The sequence below is a fragment of the Budorcas taxicolor genome, chromosome 5 (assembly GCF_023091745.1).
Source record: "Budorcas taxicolor isolate Tak-1 chromosome 5, Takin1.1, whole genome shotgun sequence".
Lineage (NCBI taxonomy): Eukaryota > Metazoa > Chordata > Mammalia > Artiodactyla > Bovidae > Budorcas > Budorcas taxicolor.
In genome coordinates, this window is record NC_068914.1 from 88,511,147 (window position 1) to 88,534,820 (window position 23,674).

Genomic DNA, 23,674 nt, shown 5'->3' on the forward strand with positions numbered 1-23,674 from the left:
CTGCAAGGAGATCCAACCAGTCCATTCTGAAGGAGATCAGCCCTGGGATTTCATTTCTTTGGAAGGAATGATGCTAAAGCTGAAACTCCAGTACTTTGGCCACCTCATGCGAAGAGTTGACTCACTGGGAAAGACTGATGCTGGGAGGGATTGGGGGCAGGAGAAGGGGACGACAGAGGATGAGATGGCTGGATGGCATCACTGACTCGATAGACCTGAGTATGAGTGAACTCCAGGAGTTGGTGATGGACAGGGAGGCCTGGTGTGCTCCAATTCATGGGGTCGCAAATAGTCGGACACTACTGAGCGACTGAACAGCAGCAGCTGTCCCCACCCATATGGCCCAATGAACAGGGAACAGATATGTTACCAAAATGCAGGAAGAGCTGAGAGCCACGAAAAGAGGAGCTGCCCAGTAAGCTACAGTGGCAGGTCTCCAGGGTTGCAACAAATTCCAGAGAAAAAGAGCAAAAACAGGAAGAAAATACCAACTCCCATTCCCCACCAGTGCCTCCTGAATTAGGCCATATAAAACCAGACTACAGGGAGTTGTAAGGCAGTCAGCAAGGGTAATAAGCCCCATGGCCTCCAAGCAGACAAAGAATGGATTCTGACTTGAGAAGAGTAAAATACCCAGCACATACATTCTTCTTCAAAGAAAAACAGAGGGCTACTAAAATGGACTTTAAAATCTTAAGCACTTAATTTCTATGCAGTTAGTATTAACATACATTCCAAAAATCTCCATGTCACAAAAGTCTTGTGGAAACTAAAAAACTGTTTCCGTAACTATTTCTCAGTTAAAAGAAACTCTATCCTAAAACTCTTACAGGAATTAGAGGGGCCTAGGTTGGTACTTTACCTCTGAAACTTAAAAACTTCGTAATTCGTGAACTTGGGATATTCTAGGCCAATGATGAAAAAATCTTAAGGTCTTCAAAGGATATGAATCAAAGAGGGAAAGAAACATGGGTGTATTCTTGAATATACAATTAAGCTCTTAGATTTCTACCTCTTAACACTTTTAACTGTCTTTTTAGAACCTTTGGAAAAAATGAGCCCCAATACAGTGTAGATTAAAATCCTACTCCAAGCTACCTGGTCCCTCAGGATAAATGTTTATCCACCTACCTCTCCCATGGAAACTTCTGCACGTTTTCTAGGCCATGATATGCTCAACTTGCTCCACCTATCTGAGTTGTGGGATGAAAAACGGTGTTATGATGTGTGACAAATATTTTAAAAATGACACAGAAAATGTACTATTGTTTCTAAAAGTGAAAAAAGTAAAAACCTGTATAAGTCTCTTTGATGATCTCAGAAGGGTCTCCTTTATGTGAATTTTGAAGGATATAAGCTAGGATCACAACAAAACCCAAAATTTTCCAGTTTTAATAGCTTCTACAAAGTAGTGTTAAAATGCTGAGACAAATTTTTGGACAAGAACAAAACAGGCTGGTTTATCAATAATTTCTCTGAAAACCCTTTTGATCCTCTATGTGAGTAAAATCTCTCTCCAGAATTCTAGCAGAGGTGCCCAATATAAGAATACTACTGGGCTACTGGGCTCTTGTTTCATTTCTTGCACTTTGCTGAATTAACCTCCAAATCTAAATTCACCTTTAAACCATCAAATTCAGCACATACTTACACAGTCTATCTAGAATGCATTTACCAAAAAAAAAAAAAAACAACCAAGAAACCCTAGCAGAACAATCAATAATGCTGACAAATGGATATGCTAACCATATCCATGCCCTACAAAATTACCAGATGTAATCTGAAGAAGCTGGCAGCAGCCAACATTTAAAATGTAACTCTTTCACACTTGAAGTAACAGAAACCACCATAAATTTTTTCCTGTGTTTGAGAGTCTGTAGACTACACAAAACTAAGAGTACTATATGTTTCTTTCACAAAACAAAATGGTTAACAAATGTCATGTATGATTAAGAATCAAATGATAAAAGTTTATAACATCTCACTTGGCCTTACATTAATCAAGATAATTTTTTCATAAATATGTAATATCAATCATTAGTTAAACTAGAACAACTCTATACTCCGAGTATAATCATTCACTCCCATTAAGAGAAAACCAGGTAAAATACAAATCACTAAGTCAGTTAAGAACTAAGTAATTGTTCAAATTTTTATTTTGATGCACAGTATGAGGAATGAACTCTTAAATCAACTGAATTTTATAGAAAATGAAACAGCAAATAAATTAGACCCATGTTAAAATAGAAGGTCAGTTAAATGTCCAAATTTAAGGACCTAACAGCCACAGATAAACTTCAGTTCTATATTGTTCTTTCAGGAAGTCAAAGTCTTTCAAACACAACTTTACTATGAACTGGTCCAGAGCTCAACAGCATACAGGAATGCTTAACAGGGGTGGTGATCAGGGACACGCTTCCTGTAAGAATTAAAATAGGGCAATAGTGAAAATGAAAAGCATGACTGTAACCGAAGGCCTATATTAAATACAAACGCAGCTAGAGTACTACTTTTATTAAAACCAATTTAAAATGTGTAAAAAGGATGTTTCTATCTCACAACTAACATCCCTTAACTATTGTATTGTTAAGAGAACAGGAAAAATCTGCGATGTGCGGGTTGCAGGTAGGTAATCAGCAGTTCTCAGCTTCTCATCCAAACAACCTACTTACCAAAAATATACTCTCCAGAAAATGGTTAGTTCATGTTTTTAGCTTATGCTATTTAATTTTACAAAATGAGTCAAAGATGGTTCTCTCAGTCAGAAGTTGTAAAATGGCAAGTCGTTGGGGTTTCTAAATTAAAACTTCTGGGTCACTATTCCAAATGAATGAAAACAAAAAGTTGCTGATGGAGTTGGGTAATTCACTCAAGTATGTCAACAGTACCCCTCACATCTTTAATGTCAAATTTTTATTCTCTGGTAACTATACAGTGAATCTGGAAGGGGCATGGTAGGTGTACTAGTGAAATTTTTTTACTTCATGACTGTGGAAACACTGCTTCATGAGGCAAGCAGAACAGTTAAGAGAAGCAGAAAAAGCATAAAAACAGATCCAGACTAAACCATATTAGGATCATATAGAGATAAACCTTCCAACTTCAGCAGCTTATGGAAGTATGACCAAAGGATGTCAATAAAGAAAAAGCTGTCAAGCATCTGTCACAAAACACTGACTAGAAAAATTCATTCCCTGGATATTAACGATGAGTATGAAGAGAAGTCCACAGTCCAGTATGTTTGGGAAGCACAACTGAGTTTAAAAAAAATTCATATTTCTTTACTGCAAATTACTCAGACTAATATTTTTAAGACACTTAAACTTCAAAAACAGTGACACCAGCTCAAACAAGGTACTATGGTTTGTATTTCAAATGTGGTTGAGGGAGCCAAGTTATTACAAAAACTTCTGAGGCAGCTATGTGACCTTGCCCCCAAATGAGAAAATTTTACTTATGGAACTGTTTCCCTTTGCTATCATTCTACTTGAAGACAACAAAAAATGTAGCAGTATTTACCCATCTTTGTTGGCACTGCTTTCAAGAAAATTTTGTCAATTTTTCCTTCCCTCGTTAACTTTCCGTTTCAAAATATGAGTGCTCCTCATTACCCTATTCTCCCAATACTAGAAGTAGAGAGAATCTAGATTTTGTAGCCCAGTCCTTTCCACTCACCACAGTGGGAGATGTGAGTATCATTTTAGCTTTTCTGTCCACATTCAAATCACTATTTTCTACTCTTTCCTTCCTCTAACAGTAAGAGGACAGCTGTCATTCATAGGAGAAATTCAATGAAAGGAATACTGCAGGGGCACGAAGAACTTCGTCCACTTGGGACATAATTTCCTAGTAACATTCCTACTTCCTTCCTGTCCTCTTGCTGCCTAGGTCCAACAGCAGCTGCCGGCGGACTGCGCCCCTCTTCTGCACCCCTCACTTCCTCTCCCATGAAACTGCTCCCAAATGAACACACTCAATTTTCACAGAAATGACCACACCTCCTCTAGCTACTATCCCACTTCTCTGTTCTCATTCACAGTAACATTCCCTGAAAAAGCAGACTACGTACAATTCCTCCAAGTCCTCTTTCCCCAGAGTCTCTCGAATTTACTTCAAGCTTTTGCCCTCTCTATTCCACCGAAACGGGCCATTAAGAACACCAACAACCTCTGTTGCTAAATCCAATTTTTAAGATCAATTTTCAGTCCTTACTTGACCTATTCGCATCATCTTGGGAGCTGATTGCTCCTCCTCCCCAAATACATTACTTGGCTGCTACACACATTCCTCCTACCTCAGGGGCACTCCCCCAACCCAACCTTAGACTTTTGAATTATGGGAAACTTTAAAAGTATATAAAAGTAGAGACTGTACAATGAATCCTCATGTATCCATTATCCAGTTTAATAAAATCCTTCTTACTGACCCTTGATGGCTGTTCTAATTCAAACTTATTACTGGAATTTCAAGCACTCAGTCCTTTGGAAAAAAAAAACAACCTTTCCCTTCTCTAGCTACATTCACTCTTTTGGGAACTCAATTAGTGTGACCTTCTATACTACCACGTACAGGCTAACAACTCCTAAAACTTTAACGATAGTTGAATTTCTTCCCTAATTACAAGCTCAATGATCCAACTAATTGCTTTCTCAAAGGTTATTATCCCAAATGTCCAAAGCTGACAACCCCCATCTTTCCTCCCAAAGCCTTCCTCCACCTCAGTTAAGAGAAACATCTATTTTCCACAACAAAAAACCTTGAATGACGTGGCCCAGTATTGTTTTGTTACTGTTATTTTAGTTGCTGGGAATTTCCATGTTTTATTTCTGAACTAAAAATGTTTAATATTGTCATGTTAAAACACAATTGAGATATTTCTGACTAAATTTAGAATTTCCCCCCACTCACCATGAAGTGGAAATATGCTTAATGTATTGGAGAAATGTGGCAATTATTAAGGAGCTTTGAATAAAAATCCTTAAGACTGTCCCCTCAAAAGCCCACCCTTGAATTATCAATTCCCTTTTCTCACAGACCTTATATCCAACCTATCATCAAATCCTGCTGACTCTAGCACCTAAAATAGATTTATTATCAATCCCTTACCACTTTCACCTCCATCTGCCAGTCCAAGCCACCATCCCCTCCCATCTCCCTGAACTTCCCACTAATAAGAAAAACGAATGGTTTTGTTAACTAATTAGCTACAAGCAGTTAGTTTAATTAATTAAAATTTTTAACTGAATCTTCAAATGCTAAGATTTTTCTGGCCACCTAGATCATTTTTGTGTGAATGAGTTTCATCTGAGAAAAGCTGCTGGAGGGATTTCCCTGGCAGTCCAGTAGTTAAGACTCTGTATTTCCACTGCAGGAAGCTTGGGTTCAATCCCTGACTAAGGAACTACAATCTCACAAGTAATGGCCAAAAAAATGGTACTGGAATAGGATGGGCAAACAATGGAAATAGTGACAGACTTATTTTCTTGGGTTCCAAAATCACTGCAGATGGTGACTGCAGCCATGAAATTAAAAGACACTTGTTCCTTGGGAAAAAAGCTATGACCAACCTAGACAGCATCTTAAAAAAAGAGACATTACTTGCCTGACAAAGGTCCGTCTAGTCAAAGCTATGGTTTTTTCAATGGTCATGTATGTATGTGAGAGTTGGACTTTAAAGAAATCTAAGTGCGGAAGAATTGATGCTTCTGAACTGTGGTATTGGAGAAGACTTTTGAGAGTCCTTTGTACTGCAAGATTAAACCAGTCAATCCTAAAGGAAATCAATCCTGAATATTCATTGGAAGGACTGATGCTGAAGCTGAAAACTCCAATACTTTGGCCACCTGACATGAAGAACTGACTCACTGATAAAGACCCTGACGCTGGGAAAGACTGAAGCCAGGAGAAGGGGACGACAGAGGAAAAGATGGTTGGACGGCATTACCAACTCGACGGACATGAGTTTGAGCAAGATCTGGGAGTTGGTGCTGGACAGGGAAGCCTGGCATGCTGCAGTCCATGGGGTTGCAAAGAGTCAGACACAACTGAGCGACTGAACTGGAATAGGAACATGTAAGGAACTCTGCACATTATGTGCTGAAGAATATATATATATAGAAAAGTGTACCTAGACATAAAATGACTAGAGCCAACTCATCCTGGTAAACAGACATCATTTCTTACTACTACCTCCCTACCCATAAGCTCTCTGGTTTTAGACTTTCCCAACCGTGCTCTTTTGTGCCCTTTCAATCTTGAGGGCTACCCTGTGTTACCCATACCCTTCTCCCCACTAAGCTTTTCTGGCTTAAATCTAAGAGATGTGATCACATATTTTAAGTAACTTGCAAAATACTGCTATCTAGACAAAATGGCTCCACTTCCCATCAACTACAATTAACAAAAATATAGCTGTTGTTTCCATGTTAATTTTTCCTAAGAGATGTTTTTTAAAGTGTTACAATACCTTGGTGCTGCCTTGATGATGTTGTCCACACGCAGAATCACCTCTGCTGCTTCAGCTGCACTTAAAAGAACTTGTCGCTTCACTTGGAAACTTTCTGTTATACCCAGTATCGACATATCTCCAATGGTACCTTCCTTCATATCTGAGAAACATTCACTAAATAAATAACTAGTCTTAACTGAAGTATCAAAACATATCTAATAACAGAACATATTAATAAAATTAAACCTGACTTGTAAAAAAATAAAATTACAAAGCCAACTATTCAATTTAATTAGAGTATTCTCATCAGACTATCACTCAAGGAAAACCTTTTAGAAAATTAGAAGATCAACTACTGATCATCTGTATTAATGAAGGGTAACTATGTCAAATAATAGAAAATTTATATGCAACACATCACCTATCTTTACCTATAAAACTGAAGAAAATTTGTTCATCACTGACTACACCATGGAGTCTGAAGAACTGAAGGAGAATTTAAGTCACCTACTTCTCTTATTAGACTCCCCCTTCATCTTCTGTAAGATCATTATTCTTTAACTCTCTTTTGTAAAGTGACAGGATTATCTACCCTTAAAAATATTCCTTTCATGTCCTAGAACATTTTATTGGGAAAATTTTCAATCTGAAGTCTTTTTTAAGCCACTTTTCCCCCTGGTGGCTCAATAGTAAAGAATCTGCCTGCCAATGCAGGAGACACGGGTTTGACCACTGGGTTGGAAGATCCTCGGAGAAGAGAATGGCAACCCACTCCAGTCTTCTTGCCTAGGAAATCCCATTGACAGAGGAGCCTGATGAGTTGCAGTCCATAGAGTCAAAAAGAGTCAGACACAACATAGCAACTAAACAACATAATGGTTATGAAGGCAAGGGTCACAGGAATCTTTTACATGGTTGTTATGAAAATTCACATTAAAAAAAGAACTTGGTAAAGAGCTACTCTTAAGAACTCCCACAAGATTCTAATTAACTTCTTACCCAGTCCAGCAGTTGTTTTGCCTTCACTATGGGCAGCTCGGAGCTGTGCCACCAGGTCTGCACTGTCATAGCCCGCATTGTCAGCTATGATAGTTGGCAACTACAAAGTGAAGAGGACATGGTAACTATCTACTCTACCAACAGAAAGTTCATTTACCAACTAGAAGACAAGTTTTCTGAAACTGTACATTTAGAAATAATGCAAAATCTGTTTCCTCTTAAGTACTGCTCATAAAGAGGTTTATGAACTCCAAAATCAAACTTAAGCAGTGTGAACCATTCTTTTCTTAAAGCCAAGAAAGGAAACATTTTCTGTCCAAGATAAAAGAATGTATTCACTTAAAAACCATCAATATCGACAAAATTTAAATTCAGGGCTCCCTTTTTCATTAACTTACCATTCTCAGTGCTTTAGCATAAGACTCCATTGCAACAGCTTCTTTGCCTGGTGTTCTACTGGCAAGCTGTGTCACAGCATGAGCCATCAGCATCTCAGAACAGCCTACAGATTACAATTCCAAGAACAGAAATCATTACACTCAGCTGCCTCCAAGACACTAAGTAAGACTTCCTTTAAGATCTATTAAAAATAAAGTGCACAGGCAATACGAAGTAAGAAGCATTAGAAGTCAAAAGCCACTACTACACTTCAATAAATAAAATATGTTCAATATTTTTCAAATGCTTACCTCCTCCATAAACTGTTCTAGAATCTTTCACAGTTTGGGCAAGAACACAAAGAGCATCATGCAAAGATCTTTCTGCTTCATCTAAAATTTGTTGAGTGGCACCACGCAGAACAATGGTGCAAGCCTCACCTAAAATTAAAAAGAAAATAATGTTTCCATGTCACAATGAACTCAAGTTGTAAAACATAAAAATTTGCCTTCTATTATTTAGGTTATATTCCTAGTTTGGAAAGCTGGTATGTCTTTTATTGCTGCACATTCTCTTTGCTAACAATCCACATTCCTAGCAGTTCTAAATTATCTAAAACAATTACATTGAATATGCATTGCTCACAAAAACAAGGTTAACAGGCTGCCCTCAACAGACTGAAATTAGCATACACATGTTTTTTTAAGAATTAAGACATATATTCTAGTAACTATAGTAACTGTTTCTTTCACTTCAACAGAGCCTACAAAACGTTTAAGAACCAAACCAGAATCTACATGAACACCCACCAAGGGCTACCCCGGAAAAGTGAATGAGTTTGTCTTCTCCAATCATGACTTCCTCAATAAGTTTGCAACTTCCAAGCTTCACTAGTTCTGGATGGTCAAAGGTAGAGGCAATTTCACCACCTATGAACAAAAATATTAATTAAATGCACAATAGGTTTGAAATTTCCACTTTCTTACAAGCAAAAATGAACAGAAAACATATTGACTGCTTATTATATGCCAAGCACTCTGAAGCACTTTATACAAACTAAAGTATTTAATCTTCACAAAAACCCTAAGAAGACAGGCTTCATTTATCACTCCATTTAGAAATGGTAAGACTGAGGCAAGGAAATGTTTCGTTTTCATCTATGGTTACATAGTTCAAACAAATATGAAACTGAAATTCAAATACAAACAATACAGGCTTCAGGCCTCTATGCACGTTATATAATTCCACCTTAACTGAGATTTTGACATTTACCTTTAAGGCTGAATTTATCAACAAATTCAGACTTTCTTCTGAATTCAGTCTAGAACACTAGTATTCTATGATCTAGTATCACCAAACATGAAAATATTTGGCTAATATTATATCAACAGGTCACTGACATTAAGAACTGCTTCAAATAGTGAGCACTTGATAACTGTGAATTATTACAATAACTGAGGTGTCAGAAAGCTCCTGTAATGTAAGGCCTAGAGAAGGGGGAAATGTATACTGAAGATTTCCAGAGCAAACTTAATGAGAAGGCAAAAGAGCAAATTCATTTTCTTCCTTAGTTCTTCCTTTTATTCCTATCTTCCCTCCACCTTCCATGCTATAAACATTTCCTTTCCTGGTTCTTAATTAAGCTAAAGTTAGGTTTCCATTTTAAAATCCTTTTCTCAGACTTTCCTGGTGATGCAGTGAAGACTCTGCACTTCCACTTAAGGGGGCACGGGTTCGATTCATGGTCTGGAAACTAAGATTTCACTTGCTGGTGAGGCAGCCAATAAAATAAATAAATCAAACAGAATCCTTTTCTCTAGCTCTTTACTCTTTCTCTTAATAGATACCCCCAATCATCAACCCAACCCCTTTTCCTACACCTTACTGATAAATCGGCTAAATAATTCATGCTTTATTTCTATTGTACAATTAACTTTATAAAAAGGACTCTGGTCTTCCCAACTCTACTAATTTATACTCACTTGTATAGCTGAAGCTCTTATTTTTGGTTGGCAAATTCCAGAGACAGCTCTAGGTTCTAGACGTGAGACACAATAGATGTTTGGGATAGCATATGCCCCAAATGAGACCAATTTGGCTTATGAGAATTGTCACTGATCCTACACTCACTCACTCATGTACACCTGCTTACAAAATATTTAAAGACCATCTGCAAGACCCAATTTCACACATCTTGACAACAGATGAGTTTACTAAGGATGGAAGCCACCATGGAGTCTACCTCACAGCCATACAGCTGGTGTTGAAGCAGTAAATCTTCTGAATGTATGTGGCAATTTCACGTTTATCAAGTCCTTGTGATAACAACTTATACCATGAATGTGCTATCATTCATATTTCTTATATCTTTAATTTTGTTGCATTAAGTAATTAATATGAGCATCATACGATTTATCACCCTAAGTATTAAATATGCAATAACTTCTAAAGCAGGTAAACCCACCTCCAAGTAAAACGTCTCTTTTTAGGTCAGAAGACTATGCTTCTCAAATTACTGAAAATGGCTAAAGATGTTATTTTGAAGTTAAGTCCAATCCTACCATCTACTTAGTATAATTTCGTCTAATACAAATAGCAGTTCCAAACTGAATATGGTGTTCCTAGTGGCTTTACATCTAAAACCCCATTCTTGGAATTCTCACTGCCAGATCACAAACCAACTTTCCAATCTAGTCATTGTCAAGCTCTTGAAACAGGATAAACGTTGTTATACTTAGTTTTCAAGGGCTACTTAGCAGTTACCACTACTAAAAAAGTGAATACCTGCACTGTATGTCATTTTGACGTAAACATATCTGTAAATGCACTTTTTAGTCTACACTGTGACTGTAAAACCCATACCTGTATTGAACGATACTGGAGTAAACTAACTTTTCATCATACACTCCTGGACTGTTTCACTTATTCAACATAAATTTTAAAAAATTAACAAAAATAATGTTTAAGCATTTGACCCACTGTCTGGCATATAGTTAAATGTTCAATACAGTACTATTCACCAGGCACATAGAGTGAACAGAGAGTACCACACCAGGCACAAAGTGAATACTACTCACTTAGCATTAGAATTAAATGACTAAACTAAGTAAAACTCAAGACTCCTTTTTTTAAGCTTCAGTTTATTTAGACTATGTTTAGAACAGTGGTCCTGTGCGTTTGTGAGAAAAAGATATAGTACCTTTAAAACAACACAGCAAAAATAAATCTAAACCTACAGTGAAGCTGGCATTTGATATGTTAAAAATTAATGTAACTAAAGATATCAAAGATTCCGAATAGCTGTTTAGATTCTAGGCACCTTAAGGGCACTTTAAGGTACCTTTTTCAGGTACAAAGTACTTTCTTTGTACTTTTAGAAATGAGTTACATACACTAATTCTCAATAAATCCAAGAGTGATTATTTGTTAGAAGCTAATGTCTTTTTTTCCTACCTGTAACAAGAGCGAGGCGTTCCACGCCTGCAAAATCTGCATGCTCAATAGCCATAACACCAGCAGCACCAAAGAGTTGTTCAGGATAATTATAAATTAGTTGCCTGTAAATAAAAATATGAAAAAACATTGTTCAAAATTGTTACTTCACAGGATAAAATACATTAGACTAAGAAAAACATGAAAACATTTTAACCTCGCCAGCAAGCAAAGAAATGCAAATCAGAAAACTGCTATCATTGATAAGGAAAAGGTTTCATAAAGTATATTAAATGATTTAGCAAAGCAACTGCCTTGCTGTATAATCTTATTTATATTTTGGGGAAAAAAAACCACTTCCTAAATAACAAACAACTAAATTCTGTAAGAATTTTCCTAAATCGTTCCAGAAAAATAAGGCCCTTTCTTGGACCATTATATTGTTAGCATAAATACAAACAGACCTGTTAATAAAGCAATTTATCCCATGCTTAAGAATACGTTCAACTTTCTCCTTCATTTTTTCCTTTTCTGCGTGTTCTATTTCAGCAACCTTTGCTGTAGAATCAACTCTCACCCGGGAACCAAATATCTAAAACAAAGGAAAGCATAAAAAATAGCATCACTTTCCTTAAGTTTCATAGCATACTTAAAACTTTTTAATGTAAACACAACAAAACCGTGTGCACTGTGAACACACGCATACAATATAAATACTCATATATATATATAATATATATATATCAAGTGCAACTGATTCCCAACCCAAGTTTACAGCAGCTAACAATCAGAAATCCAGGAAATGTAATTAATGTACCTTAATTTTGTCTGTATCCATACCAGTATTTGCAATAAGGATTTTAGCATTTTCAATTCGTTTTGGTTGATTTACACCAATTTTTTTATCCAACAGAAAGCCTGTTAAAACAGAATTTTATTAAATACTTCAAGGCTGTATTAATGAATCTTTTAAAGTAATATGCTTTATCAAATTACTCTTTCAAAGAATGCATTTCTAGTCCAATTCATCAAGCTCCTAGAACCTAAATTGCATTCCACATCAGTGACCATAAAAATTAATTTAGCAGATCATTTAAAAAATAACATGCAAAAAAAGAAAACATGAGGCACAGTAGAAATATGAAAACTAAAGAGACCATTTTTTTGTACAACAACTTGTATACTTCAATAAAAATGAGCTAATTAAAAAAATGTTATTTTTGAATCTTTTATCTCAGATACATACTACATTTGCAGGTGCGTGAGTTGCAATGCAAAGTTATTAATCCACTTTCATTAGCTTAAAACTAAAACAAAACAAGTTCTTAAGATTCAGATAGAGACTACTGAACTTTTTAAAAAGGCTGTGATAACATGAAACACCATGGAAAGCAGTCAGACAAACCTGTCCCCTTTGTGCTCATGCTGCTTATGGGCTATGTATACAAGCTTGGACCAAACTCCCAACCCTAACTACTCATCTATAAACAGGTATATCATAGTAGCAGAGATGTCATTACTAGGCAAGGGGCCTGAAACAATCATACAAATTGAGTACTGTGTATCTCTCCAGGCTTCCTTTAGATACATCTTTTATCTTTTAATTCATTTATCACACCTTGGGTTTTCTGCTCTATTCAGCTGAGCTTAATTCTCACTCAATGGCTCAACATCATGATAAAGAAATGAAATTTTGAGTACAATTTCTATTAGAATGCCTGGCACAGAGCAGACACTCAATGGTCACTATTTTTGCCTTAATTCTTTCTCTACCACCAAATTCTATTAGAAATGCTATACAGCCCTTGCCTATAAATTCAACCTAGAGTATTTTCAGAATTGTTACACATGTGAAAGAGAGACAACATGAATTTTTGCAACAAAACCCAGACTCCAAATTACTGACTAGTAAAGCAGAAACTATAAAGCATAATTTATTCCTTTTTTCCCCCTTCTCTATAGAATGCCTACACTTTCTACAGGTCCCTTTGTGAAGTAAATGCACTGGGAACATACTGTAAGAACAAAACATACTATTTATTATTAAGGACATAGCATAAAAATACTAAGACATTTATCACTCCTCAAGAACACCAGAAACTATATCTTCAACATCTGTCAACCAATTAACATGACCTACCTAGACCCTTCCTAAAGAACACTTGCAATCCTAAGAAACACACCATTTGACAATAGCTGACTTTAAGTAGAAGAAAACTAAGTCTCTTTATTAGAAACTGTAACTTACTTCATAGTATAAACTAAAACCTAAAGGTTATCAAAGAAATGCTGGGATAGTATGAGTAGGTCAAGTACACTGTCAATATAGCAAGTGGATTAAGATGACAAAAATCACTGCAACATGATTTGTTCCCTTAAAGTCAAGTTTTCTCACTTTGTAAAATATCACTAGTCCTGACTAAATAAATGAGGATTCACTCAGTATTTAGCTTTCAACACGTCTTTTCCCATATAGAATATATACATACCTTCATCTAAATAGGAATCTGCCAGACTTCCTCCTAGCTTTTTGATGACATGAATTGCCTCCAGGTTACCAGAGCCTTTTAGTCTGAGAACAGCTTCCACAGCTAACTTAGTAAAGTGGTCTTTATGATGAGTAAGAAGTTTTGAGGATAGTGTTGTTCCTGCAATGTTCATTAAATCTTGACGGAACTTAACTTCATCGGAACTAAAATACAAACAAACAAAAAAACCAAGCAAAAAAACTCATGTCAGGTCTTAAAATGCTTCTCCAGCGTTATCAACCTTGTTTTACTTTTCCAAAATTTATCCAAATAGTGTTTGCCAATAGATACTGTTACCTCAAGCATCAGGGTTTTTTTTTTTTTCCCAGTCAGGGTTCTTTAGTCACAGAAAAAAATTAAACCTTATCAGTAATCAAGAAATACAAACAGATACTATTTTCCCCACCAAGCTGGCAAACTACCAAAGCAGAGACACAAGCAAACAAAAATTTCAAGAACATGGGGAAAGAGACAGTTATACAGCCAGTGGATCTGTAATTAATGATTTTTTTCTAGAGAACTACTTGTAAGGTAAACAAAGGACCCAAAAACTATACTACATTTTTAAGTAATGACTTTGTCACAAAATTATAAAATAAAAAATTGTCAAAACTCAAAATCTCCAATTACAGATAAGTAAATTACAGTAGTCACATAATCAAATGCATATACCTCTACTAAAATTAATAAAGTACACCAACACCTAAAAATTGTGCTTGCTATTCAACTAGGTTAAAGCGGCTAAAAAATCTTCTATATAATGATACTACTTTATTGTGATTATATATGCAACAAGCCAGAACCCCAAGTTTTAACTTTAGTGACTACCACCGGTGGGTAATGTGGGGCTTTTCTGGTTGCTGTTGAAGCAGGATGAGGTAACAGAATCATGTCCATGTGTGCTTTCCACTGCTCTCTAGACTTCCTGAACTAAGTATATTTTGAAAAGAATATTAAATGTTTAATACGTGGTATACCAACCCATGGTCGACTGCAGAATTCAATAGAGCCTGTCTTGCTGCCTTTGTGGCTTCTCTCCAACCCGCAATAATGGTCTGTGGATGTATCTTTTTTGCAATTAAGGATTCTGCTTCCTAAATAGAGGAAACACACATCAATAGCAAATTTATAATAAGAAAGAATCTGATTTATGACACTCAACACCAGAGTAGGAAAAAATATCCAGTGAGATGAAGTTGAAGTTACTCAGATATTCTTACCCTTAGCAATTCTGCTGCGAGAACAGTAACAGATGTAGTGCCATCACCAACTTCATCATCTTGAACCCTTGACATATCTAGCGGGAAAAAGCTAGTTAATAACTCACTTATATGTGATTCTGCTTTTTAAATTATTAATACTTGTTGGTACCTTATCTAATTCTCCAAACATACTCACTACCAGTCTAAATCTTACTTATCTAGGTGTCCTCACCTAACAAATTCTTTGGAACTCTTCAGTCTGAAATACAGTAGTTTCACGATCAATAAGTACATCACATTCCAAGATTCTATTTAAAAAATTTTACTGTAGTTAACTTAAAATGTTTTTATTATACAACAAAGTGATTCAGTTGTACATGTATTCTTTTTTCATATTATTTTCAGTTACAGCTTATCAGAGGATACTGAATATAGTTCCCTGGGCCAAATATTAGGGCCTTGTTGTTTATCCATTCTATATACAATATAATTTGCATCTGCTAATCCCAAACTCCCAATCCTTCCTTCTCTCACCTCTCCCTTCCCTTCTGGTAACCACAAGTTTGTCTGTGTATCTGAGTCTGTTCTTATTTCATAGATATGTTCATTTCTGTCATATTCCACAAATAAGTGATATCATATGGTATTTGTCCTTCTCTAACCTACTTCACTTAGTTTGATAAGCTCTAGGTTCATCCATGTTGCTGCAAAAGGCATTATTTCATTCTTTTTATGGTTGAGTAGTAGTCCATCATGTGTATGTACCACATCTAGGAGTTTGTATTTTAATAATGATAATTATCAATAAAAAGTAGACATCAATTAATCAAAAGGACAGACAGTCAACACAGTCTGTTTAAAAAGTGTTTCCAAATGTTAATAAATGTCATCCTAAGACTCACCAACTAAAACTTTAGCAGCTGGGTTGTCCACACCAATGTTTTTTAAAATAGTTGCACCATCATTGGTTACCATAAGAGATGCATCTCGTCCACTGCTTAACAGAATTTTGTCCTAAAAGGAACATATTTGCTTCAGGTTAAGACAGAAGTACATCTGGAATGATGCATGGATTAATCAGTAATCTCGGATTGCTACTGTGCAAATACTCTGAAGGGTTATATGGCAGACTCCAAATTGTTTCACTGTATATATCCACTCCCGAAGCAAACCTTGATGTCCTACCCTTCTCTAGTCCTAGAGTCACTAGAAGAGATAGACATTAACAAGGCTGTTTGAATACTGTAGGAGAAAAACTAAGTGTACCTCATAATACAATAATAAATACAAATGATAAAATAAGCAAGATGCAGAAGAGTATTTGACAGAACAGAGGGAGTATATCTAGTTATACTGAAAAAAACCTAAAAAAGCGGAAGCTACAGAAGTACACACCAATCCTATCTTTGATGAGACAAAACGTCATGAGGAGAATATATAAACTGGTATCTTATAATTCATGATACCTGTACATCCACATAAAAATAAAGACAGCCATTAGATTTATATCCAAAGGTTATCAGTGGTTATCACTGGGGAAGGGAGTGGCATTAGGGATAGTGATCAGGAGACCTTAGTCCTAGGGATACGGTCTTGATTTTCAGTAAGGAGAATGTACCTATGTCTGAATTTTTATAATTAACAGTTAAGTTTTAAATATGAAAAAGCACCCACAAGTTTTTGTATTCCCAAGGGCTCTAAAACGACAGTAAAATACTAAAATTCCCTGTTTTTCTTACCATGCCCTTGGGTCCCAACGTGCTCTTTACCAAGTCTCCAATAGCAATGGCACCAATAAAAGAAGACTGGAATAAAAATCAGAGATGACCAAAATAAACTTCAGTCTTAAAATCGTAAAACAAACAAAAAACCACTCTTCTATCTTTGTGAGAACGAGGAAAAGGCTTACCAGGCGAGCTGTCTCTGCTCTCTCTTCATCAGCTCCAGCCTTGAAGATATTAACAGGTGCAAGGGAAAGGGACGCCTAAAATTGAAAACCAAGAACCAGTCTGAATATCAGTATTCTTTAACATACATACGTAGATGAGTTTCACTAGACTTAGGAGTAGATACCTAAGAGAACATGAATTTAAAGAAGAATGTTCCTTTTTAAACAAATGAAGCACTCCATGATTAGGCATTCATTTATTTAAAGTGAAAGGAGCGACTTAGGTGACATTCCTGTTTTGGATATCTTAAGCGCTCCGCGAAAAAAATTCCACACCGAAGATACGGACTCTAAGCATGGGAGGACCAAAGACCGCAAAAATGATTTTAAACTAAAAATAAGGCTGCCGCCAGGAGGGGGAGAGAACGCGGCAGCCTCGCTTCCATCACCGCCCTCAGCCGCTCCAGGCTCCGCCCTGAGAGGGAGGGAGGGGCCCGGCTCGCCGACCCGCCCGGTGCACTAGAAATTTCTCAGCTTAGGGTTAGTCCTAGGTTTCGAGGTTCTGGGCCTATCCAGAGACCGAGTCAGAACAAATGCCAGCCTTCAGGCCCACCCTTCCTCCTGGCTCACAGGGAGGGTCTCACTCGCTGGCCCGGGGCAGAGCACACGCCGCGGCCTGCGCCATGTGCGGCGGACCCGGGGTACAGGCACAGCCACGCTGGGATACAGATGGGGCAGCGGACGGCGGAGGACAGCAGAGGGCGGCGGGGGTCAGGGGGTCTCGGGCAGGGCCTATGGGGCGAGACTCACCATGGTTCCGAGGAGTTCGCACACACGCTATCCCCTCACAGCTCGCGCCCGTGACCGGAGGGAAGAGAGGCCGGAAGTGACGCCACACGCTCTGCCGCAAGGGGCGGAGCCTCCACAGGCGCGCTTCAAGTCCCGGCACCGCCCTCACGGAGATGGGAGGGGGCAGCATTTTGAGGGTCGGAAAGACTGCCCGTCACACTGGAGAGGCGGGGCCTTGACTGGGGCCTTGCTTTCTGCGTTGGCACCTACTGGGAAACAGAAAGGGGAGGGCTGGACATCTTGCCTGCGGCCCAGAGGTTTGAGAGTAGAACCCGAAAACATGGAAAAGAAGTTGCGCTGTGGGGGTTGCCATAGCAACGGAGTTTTCTCGCAGGTTTTCTCCTAAATTTAACCTTTAAAAAAATGTTGCTTTAAGGTACTGCATATACAGAATTTAAAGCGATATATACTAATGTAATAGGGGCCGGACAGGCATGTGGCTGTTACCATAGGTCTCTTTCTCTCCCCTTATCCTCTGTATAAATGGAGCCTAAACTAGGACTGAGGGAAGATGGTCTTTTGAGATACTAGTCTGTCATCTTCTTGGTCTGCTAGCTTCCCAATCAAAGTCATTATTCTTTGCCTGAACAACTCATCTCCTGATTTATTGGCCTGTTGTGGAGCAAACAGCCACTCCAGCGTTCTTGCCTGGAGAATCCCAGGGACGGGGGAGCCTGGTGGGCTGCCGTCTATGGGGTCGCAGAGAGTCGGACACGACTGAATCGACTCAGCAGCAGCAGCAGCAGAGTAAACCTGGGCTGGTAAATTTTGGCAATGCCAGCCAGGAACCTTGTTTGTTGTGGCCAGCTGGCTCCAGTTTGGGAATTTTAGGTTAGGCCCTAGCAGCTTCCTGAACCACTCTTCCTGAGGATTTTGCCTTCAAAATTCCCTGAAGTATTGCCAGCTGCCCCTGCGCTTGGCAGTTGGAGGAAAGAATCCACATTTGGGAAAGGGCTTCTCAGGTGGCACTAGTGGTAAAGAACCCACCTGCTAATGACCGTAGATCTAAGAGTCACGGGTTCGATCCCTGGGTCGAGAAGCTATCCTGGAAAAGGAAATGGCATCCCACTCCAGTATTCTTGCCTGGAAAATCCCATGGACAGAGGAGCCTGGCAGGCTACAATCCATGGGGTCGCAAAGAGTCGGACACGACTGAGCTACTGAGCAACTGAGCACACAACAAGCTCCATATAGTAAGTTGTAAGTTGCTCTCCTGTATAAAACTGGGAACATTCCCTACTTTCAATTTGGGCTTTTCCCTTAAGGGAAAAGCTGTTTTGTTTTGCATGTGATTGAGGTGCCCTGTTGCAGAGGGGGATTGTTGTTGGACTCATAGATTTGTGAACCAGTTTGTTTGCATTCATTCATGATGGAATCCGTTTGTACTTTTGGTATTGAAATTTGCTTGTGCTTTTTTGCTTTGTTGTTCTTGAACTTATAAACATGGGAAATACTCTGTCCCTCAGGAAATCCATTTGGGGCATATCTTAAATAAATGTATGAAATATAGCTGTGGGTCTGTAACTAAGAAAGAGATGATATTCTATTGTAGTAGTGTGTGGTCCCATTATATGTTAGGATCAGGTGAGCTATTGCCCTTGAATGGCTCACTTAATTATTATAAGATCTTGCAATTAGAATTCTTTTGTGAAAGACCAGGTAAAAATGAAGAGATTCCATATGTAGAAGCACTTATGCTTTTGAATCAGGAGGACAAGGTGTCAGATGGCTGCTGCTTTATTGTACAGCAGTCTAAAAGGAAAACCAAGTGAAAACCTATTCTATAAGAGAGAAAATGAGAGTGAGAATATGTTATTTCAAAACTTAAAACCCCCTCCAGCCAACCCATCTCTCCCACTGGCCAAGCAGGCTATACCAACACAGCCCATGTCACCAGCATATTCACCTGCTCCTGTTTCCCCTGCTTGTGGGGATCAATTAGAAGTTTCTACCTTAAGCCCTGGGACACAGGGCTGACCATGGTTTGGTCTAAGACCTTACAGGGAGTCACTTTTGGATCAGGGCCGTTTCCCTTGTGCTGACATCCTGTAGGAGGCCTTAATGCAAATGACCAACCAGCTGGGTTTCTATGGATGCACAATCCAGTCTCAACTTCAGATTTGTTTAATTGGAAAAACCATAACCCTACTTACCAAAAGACTGCCCCTCCACCATGTGACTGAACTTTTCCCTTCTGTCTTTGCCACTCACCATCCCTCTTGGGCATATATTTACATTCCTGAATAAGATGCTTTCTGGGGATGAGAGGAGGATGGATGATCATTGACACTAGGGAGGAAGCACACCAGCATCATCTAGCAGATTCCTGGATGTAACTGCAGAAGCAAATCTGGCAGCTCCTATTGCTGAGCCTGACTAGGATCCTAATAATGGAGATATGCCACCACACCTGGAGCATTGTAGGAAGTGTACCTTAGCGGGTCTTTGAAAGGGAATACCTAGGCAAAGGAGCTTAAACAAAATTCAGGAGATACACCAAAACTCCAGTGAGGATCCATCCATGTTTTTTAGAAAGAATTTATCAAGCTTATAGACACTCACTGAGGCAGAACCTGAGGGCCCCAGCAATAAGAGAGTGGTAGATATGACATTTGTTGGGCAAAGTGCCCCAGATATAAGAAGAAAACTACTGAAGTTAGATGGTACATTCGGAATGAACCCTTCTTAATTGGTAGATGTTGCTTTTAAAGTGTTCAACAACAGGGCACAACAGCAGAAGCAAGAGAATGCAGGATGGAACGCTACTTTTTTGACAGCAGCACTGGATCCCTGGAAGGCCAGTAACCCAAAGAGAGGTGAGCCACCGTCAGGGAAGAAACAGTGCACTTACTGTAAGGAGGAAGGACACTGGGGAGGATTGCACCAGGCTAATAAGCAGGAAAACAATAAAAGAAGTTGTGGGCTGACGGCACCCCAGGGAAGACCAAAACACACATGGCCAATTCAAGTCCACGGCCAGTACAAGTCCTGGTAAAAAGGGGCTCTGGGATACCTAATCTAAAACAATACCCTCTGAGACAAGTGGCCCAAAAGGGAATTCAGCCAGTTCTCAAGAAGTTTTTGAAAACAGGACTGATTAAACCTTCCAGGTTCCTGGATAACATACCTATCCTCCTGGTCGAAAAGCCAAATTGAGTAAAGTATTGCTTTGTCCAAGACTTGAGGGCTGTTAATGAAATAGTCCAAGATTTGCACCCTGTAGTACCTAACCTATACACCCTGCTTACAACAATTCCAGGAGAATACAGCTGGTTCTGTTTTGGACTTGTAAGATGCTTTTTTGTTTTGCAATCCTATTGCAGGAGAATCACAGCAGCTGTTTGCTTTTGACCTAGAACTCAGGGCAGGACCCCAAAACACAGGTAGTCCAACAGTATTGTTGGACAGTCCTGCCTTACGGATTTAAGATTTCTTCTGCCTTGTTTGGAAAAATGCTAGCTAGGGACCTTAGAAACTTCATGTTGGATGAAGGACTCTTACACCAATATGTGGATGATTTGCTCATAGCAAGCCCTACATATAATAAGTTGTCTACAAAATACTGTAAGAACCCTGAATTATCTGGAATTGTGGATATGTTTTCCCAGAAAAAGGCCCAAGTATGTAAGCAACAATTCACATACCTAGGTTTTGTCCTTTCCCAAGGACAGTGAAGTCTTTTGCCTGATAGAAAACAGGCAATTGCTGGGCAAGACTCAGACAGCTGAGAAGATTTCTGGGAATGGCAGGAGTCTGTCAGATTTGGATACCTAACTATGGACTCGCAGTAAAACCCTTCTATGAGGCTTTAAAGGGACAGGATTTTGAGCCCCTACTTGGATTACACGGTGCTGAAAAGCCTTTGAAACAATGAAAACAAAGCATGTCTCAGCCCTGGGTTTGGGACTACCAGAGTTAAAGAAACCTTTCAAATTGTATGTCCATGAGAGACAAAGCAGAAGTCTCAGGGTGTTCATTCAAACTCTGGGGAATATCCCTCCATCCATTGCCATGATAGCATCACTTCTCCCACAGATTGATTTGTCAAAATACCAACCAATGTATTCACAAAAGGACAAGGAGAGGGCCAAAGAGCAGGGGTTCACTCTTGATCATACCTCATCTGGCTGGAAATGTCTTGCTCAAGGAGTTATTTTAACTCCTGAGGCCCTCTTAGATACTGTGCTGCAGCGCATTCATAATAATAAGCATTATGGGAGAGATGCCTCCTTACAATGGATTCAAAAATCAAAAATACATAATGAGGCATAACCTACAAAGGACCATCCAGTAATCACTCAAAATTGCATGATTTGTGCTAAAAATAACCCAAAGACTGCTGTCAGACCTCCCCAGATGGGAACCCAACACAGAGGAACCTGCCCCACTGAGATCTGGCAAACTCAACTCAAATGCCTCAAACTGTAGGAAATACCTGCTAGTATCTGTGGATACTTTTTCAGGACGGGCTTTTTCAGAACGGCTCCCAGAAGCAGGCTTAAATTAAGCCCCTTTGAAATATTGTATAGTAGGCCATTTCAGGTGTCTGCCCAGGCATGAGAATCTGTAAATGCTTTGCAATATCTAGCAGTTGCCAATTATGTTAAAACTCTGGGCACTGTACTACTACTGTTTATGAGTTTGCTTCCAGCAGGTCTGCCTATCCAGCTGCGATAGCCTTACATCCTTTCCAGGCTGGAGACCGAGTCCTCCTTAAAACCTGGAGAGTACAGGGGCCTGAATACCAGCTGATGGTGAAGTGGACAGGACCACAAGTGATCTTACCTACCAGGCGCTCATCTGTCAAGTTAGCTGCAGTAAAGCTGTGAACTCATCACACTCAGGTTAAAGCAGCCCCACTGTCATTAGAAAATGACCCAACTCCTAAGAGACCTTGAGAGCAGTGGGTTTGTGAACACTTAAAGTTGCTCTTCAAAAAGGGTAAGTACTGAGATTAAAATTTCATTGTAGAAGGAATCTCATCAGATTCTAATAATTGTAGTTTCAGAAAAACAACTGTATCGCTTACTAAAAATTTTAAGAAATATTCCCAACCTGAAACTCATCAATTCCATTTCACAATCACCCCATCTCCCCCATTTGGTAGGAAGCAGCAAGAAAGATCACTGCCCCCTTTGCCCTACAAGATTATGGAATGGACACTGGCAGTAGGGAATTGTAATGGGGCAGGGCAGGTGCTGGGCTGTTAGAGCAACTGGTAGTGGTGGTCTTGCTCTGCCACTGGCATTGCGGCACACACCATCCCCTCCCCTTCCTCTGTATCAAAAAAGCCTGAATTTGGACTCAGGGAAGATGGTTTTTTGAGACACACGTCTGTCTCCTTCTTGGTTTGCTAGCTTTCCAATTAAAAGTCATTATTCCTTGCCCCAACAGCCTCATTACCAGATTCACTGGCCTGCAAGCAGAGCAAGCTTAGGCTCTGTAACTAATAATGGAAAACGTAATTCACCATCAGCATTGATTCCTCTCCCCAGAAGCAACCACTTTCAACCTTTAAAGCTTTTTAAAAAATTTATCATCATCTTTCTAAATAATATTTTATTGCTATTTTAAACATTATTGAGTAAGATGACCTCATTTCATTAAATTATAAAATGCTGTTTTTTTAATTAATTAGTTTGGGCCACACTGGGTCTTCATTGTTGTGTGCTAGGAGTTGCATGTGCAGGCTTCTCATTGCCATGGCTCCTCTTGTTGCAGAGCATGGACTATAGAACTCATTGGCTCAGTAGTAGTTGCTCCCCAGCATGTGAAATGTTCCTGGACTAGGAATCGAACTCATGTCCCCAGCATTGGCAGGCAGATTAACCACTGGATCACCATGGAAGTCCAAATGCTGTTTTTATTTGGATGGTCCGGGACGAGGTCTTGTGAGCTCTGATGGAGACATTTATTTTGTCCTGCTTGCTCACTTTCAGGAGGTTTTGCC

The 23,674-nt window shown here is 38.9% G+C and overlaps 1 protein-coding gene across 1 annotated transcript; it reads right to left on the bottom strand.

The window, feature by feature from the left end:
- Positions 1-2,107: 2,107 nt before the first annotated feature.
- On the bottom strand, positions 2,108-17,764 carry CCT2 (chaperonin containing TCP1 subunit 2). The gene is made up of 16 exons (XM_052639792.1): positions 17,686-17,764; positions 16,897-16,971; positions 16,727-16,792; positions 15,890-16,001; positions 15,006-15,082; positions 14,767-14,879; positions 13,747-13,949; positions 12,075-12,175; positions 11,722-11,849; positions 11,279-11,382; positions 8,635-8,754; positions 8,137-8,265; positions 7,846-7,949; positions 7,448-7,547; positions 6,467-6,608; positions 2,108-2,419 (listed from the first exon to the last, which is right to left on the bottom strand). Exons 1-16 carry the CDS (start codon positions 17,686-17,688, stop codon positions 2,389-2,391), a joined length of 1,608 nt encoding a protein of 535 aa, XP_052495752.1. The 5' UTR covers positions 17,689-17,764; the 3' UTR covers positions 2,108-2,388.
- Between the last annotated feature and the right edge of the window lie 5,910 nt (positions 17,765-23,674).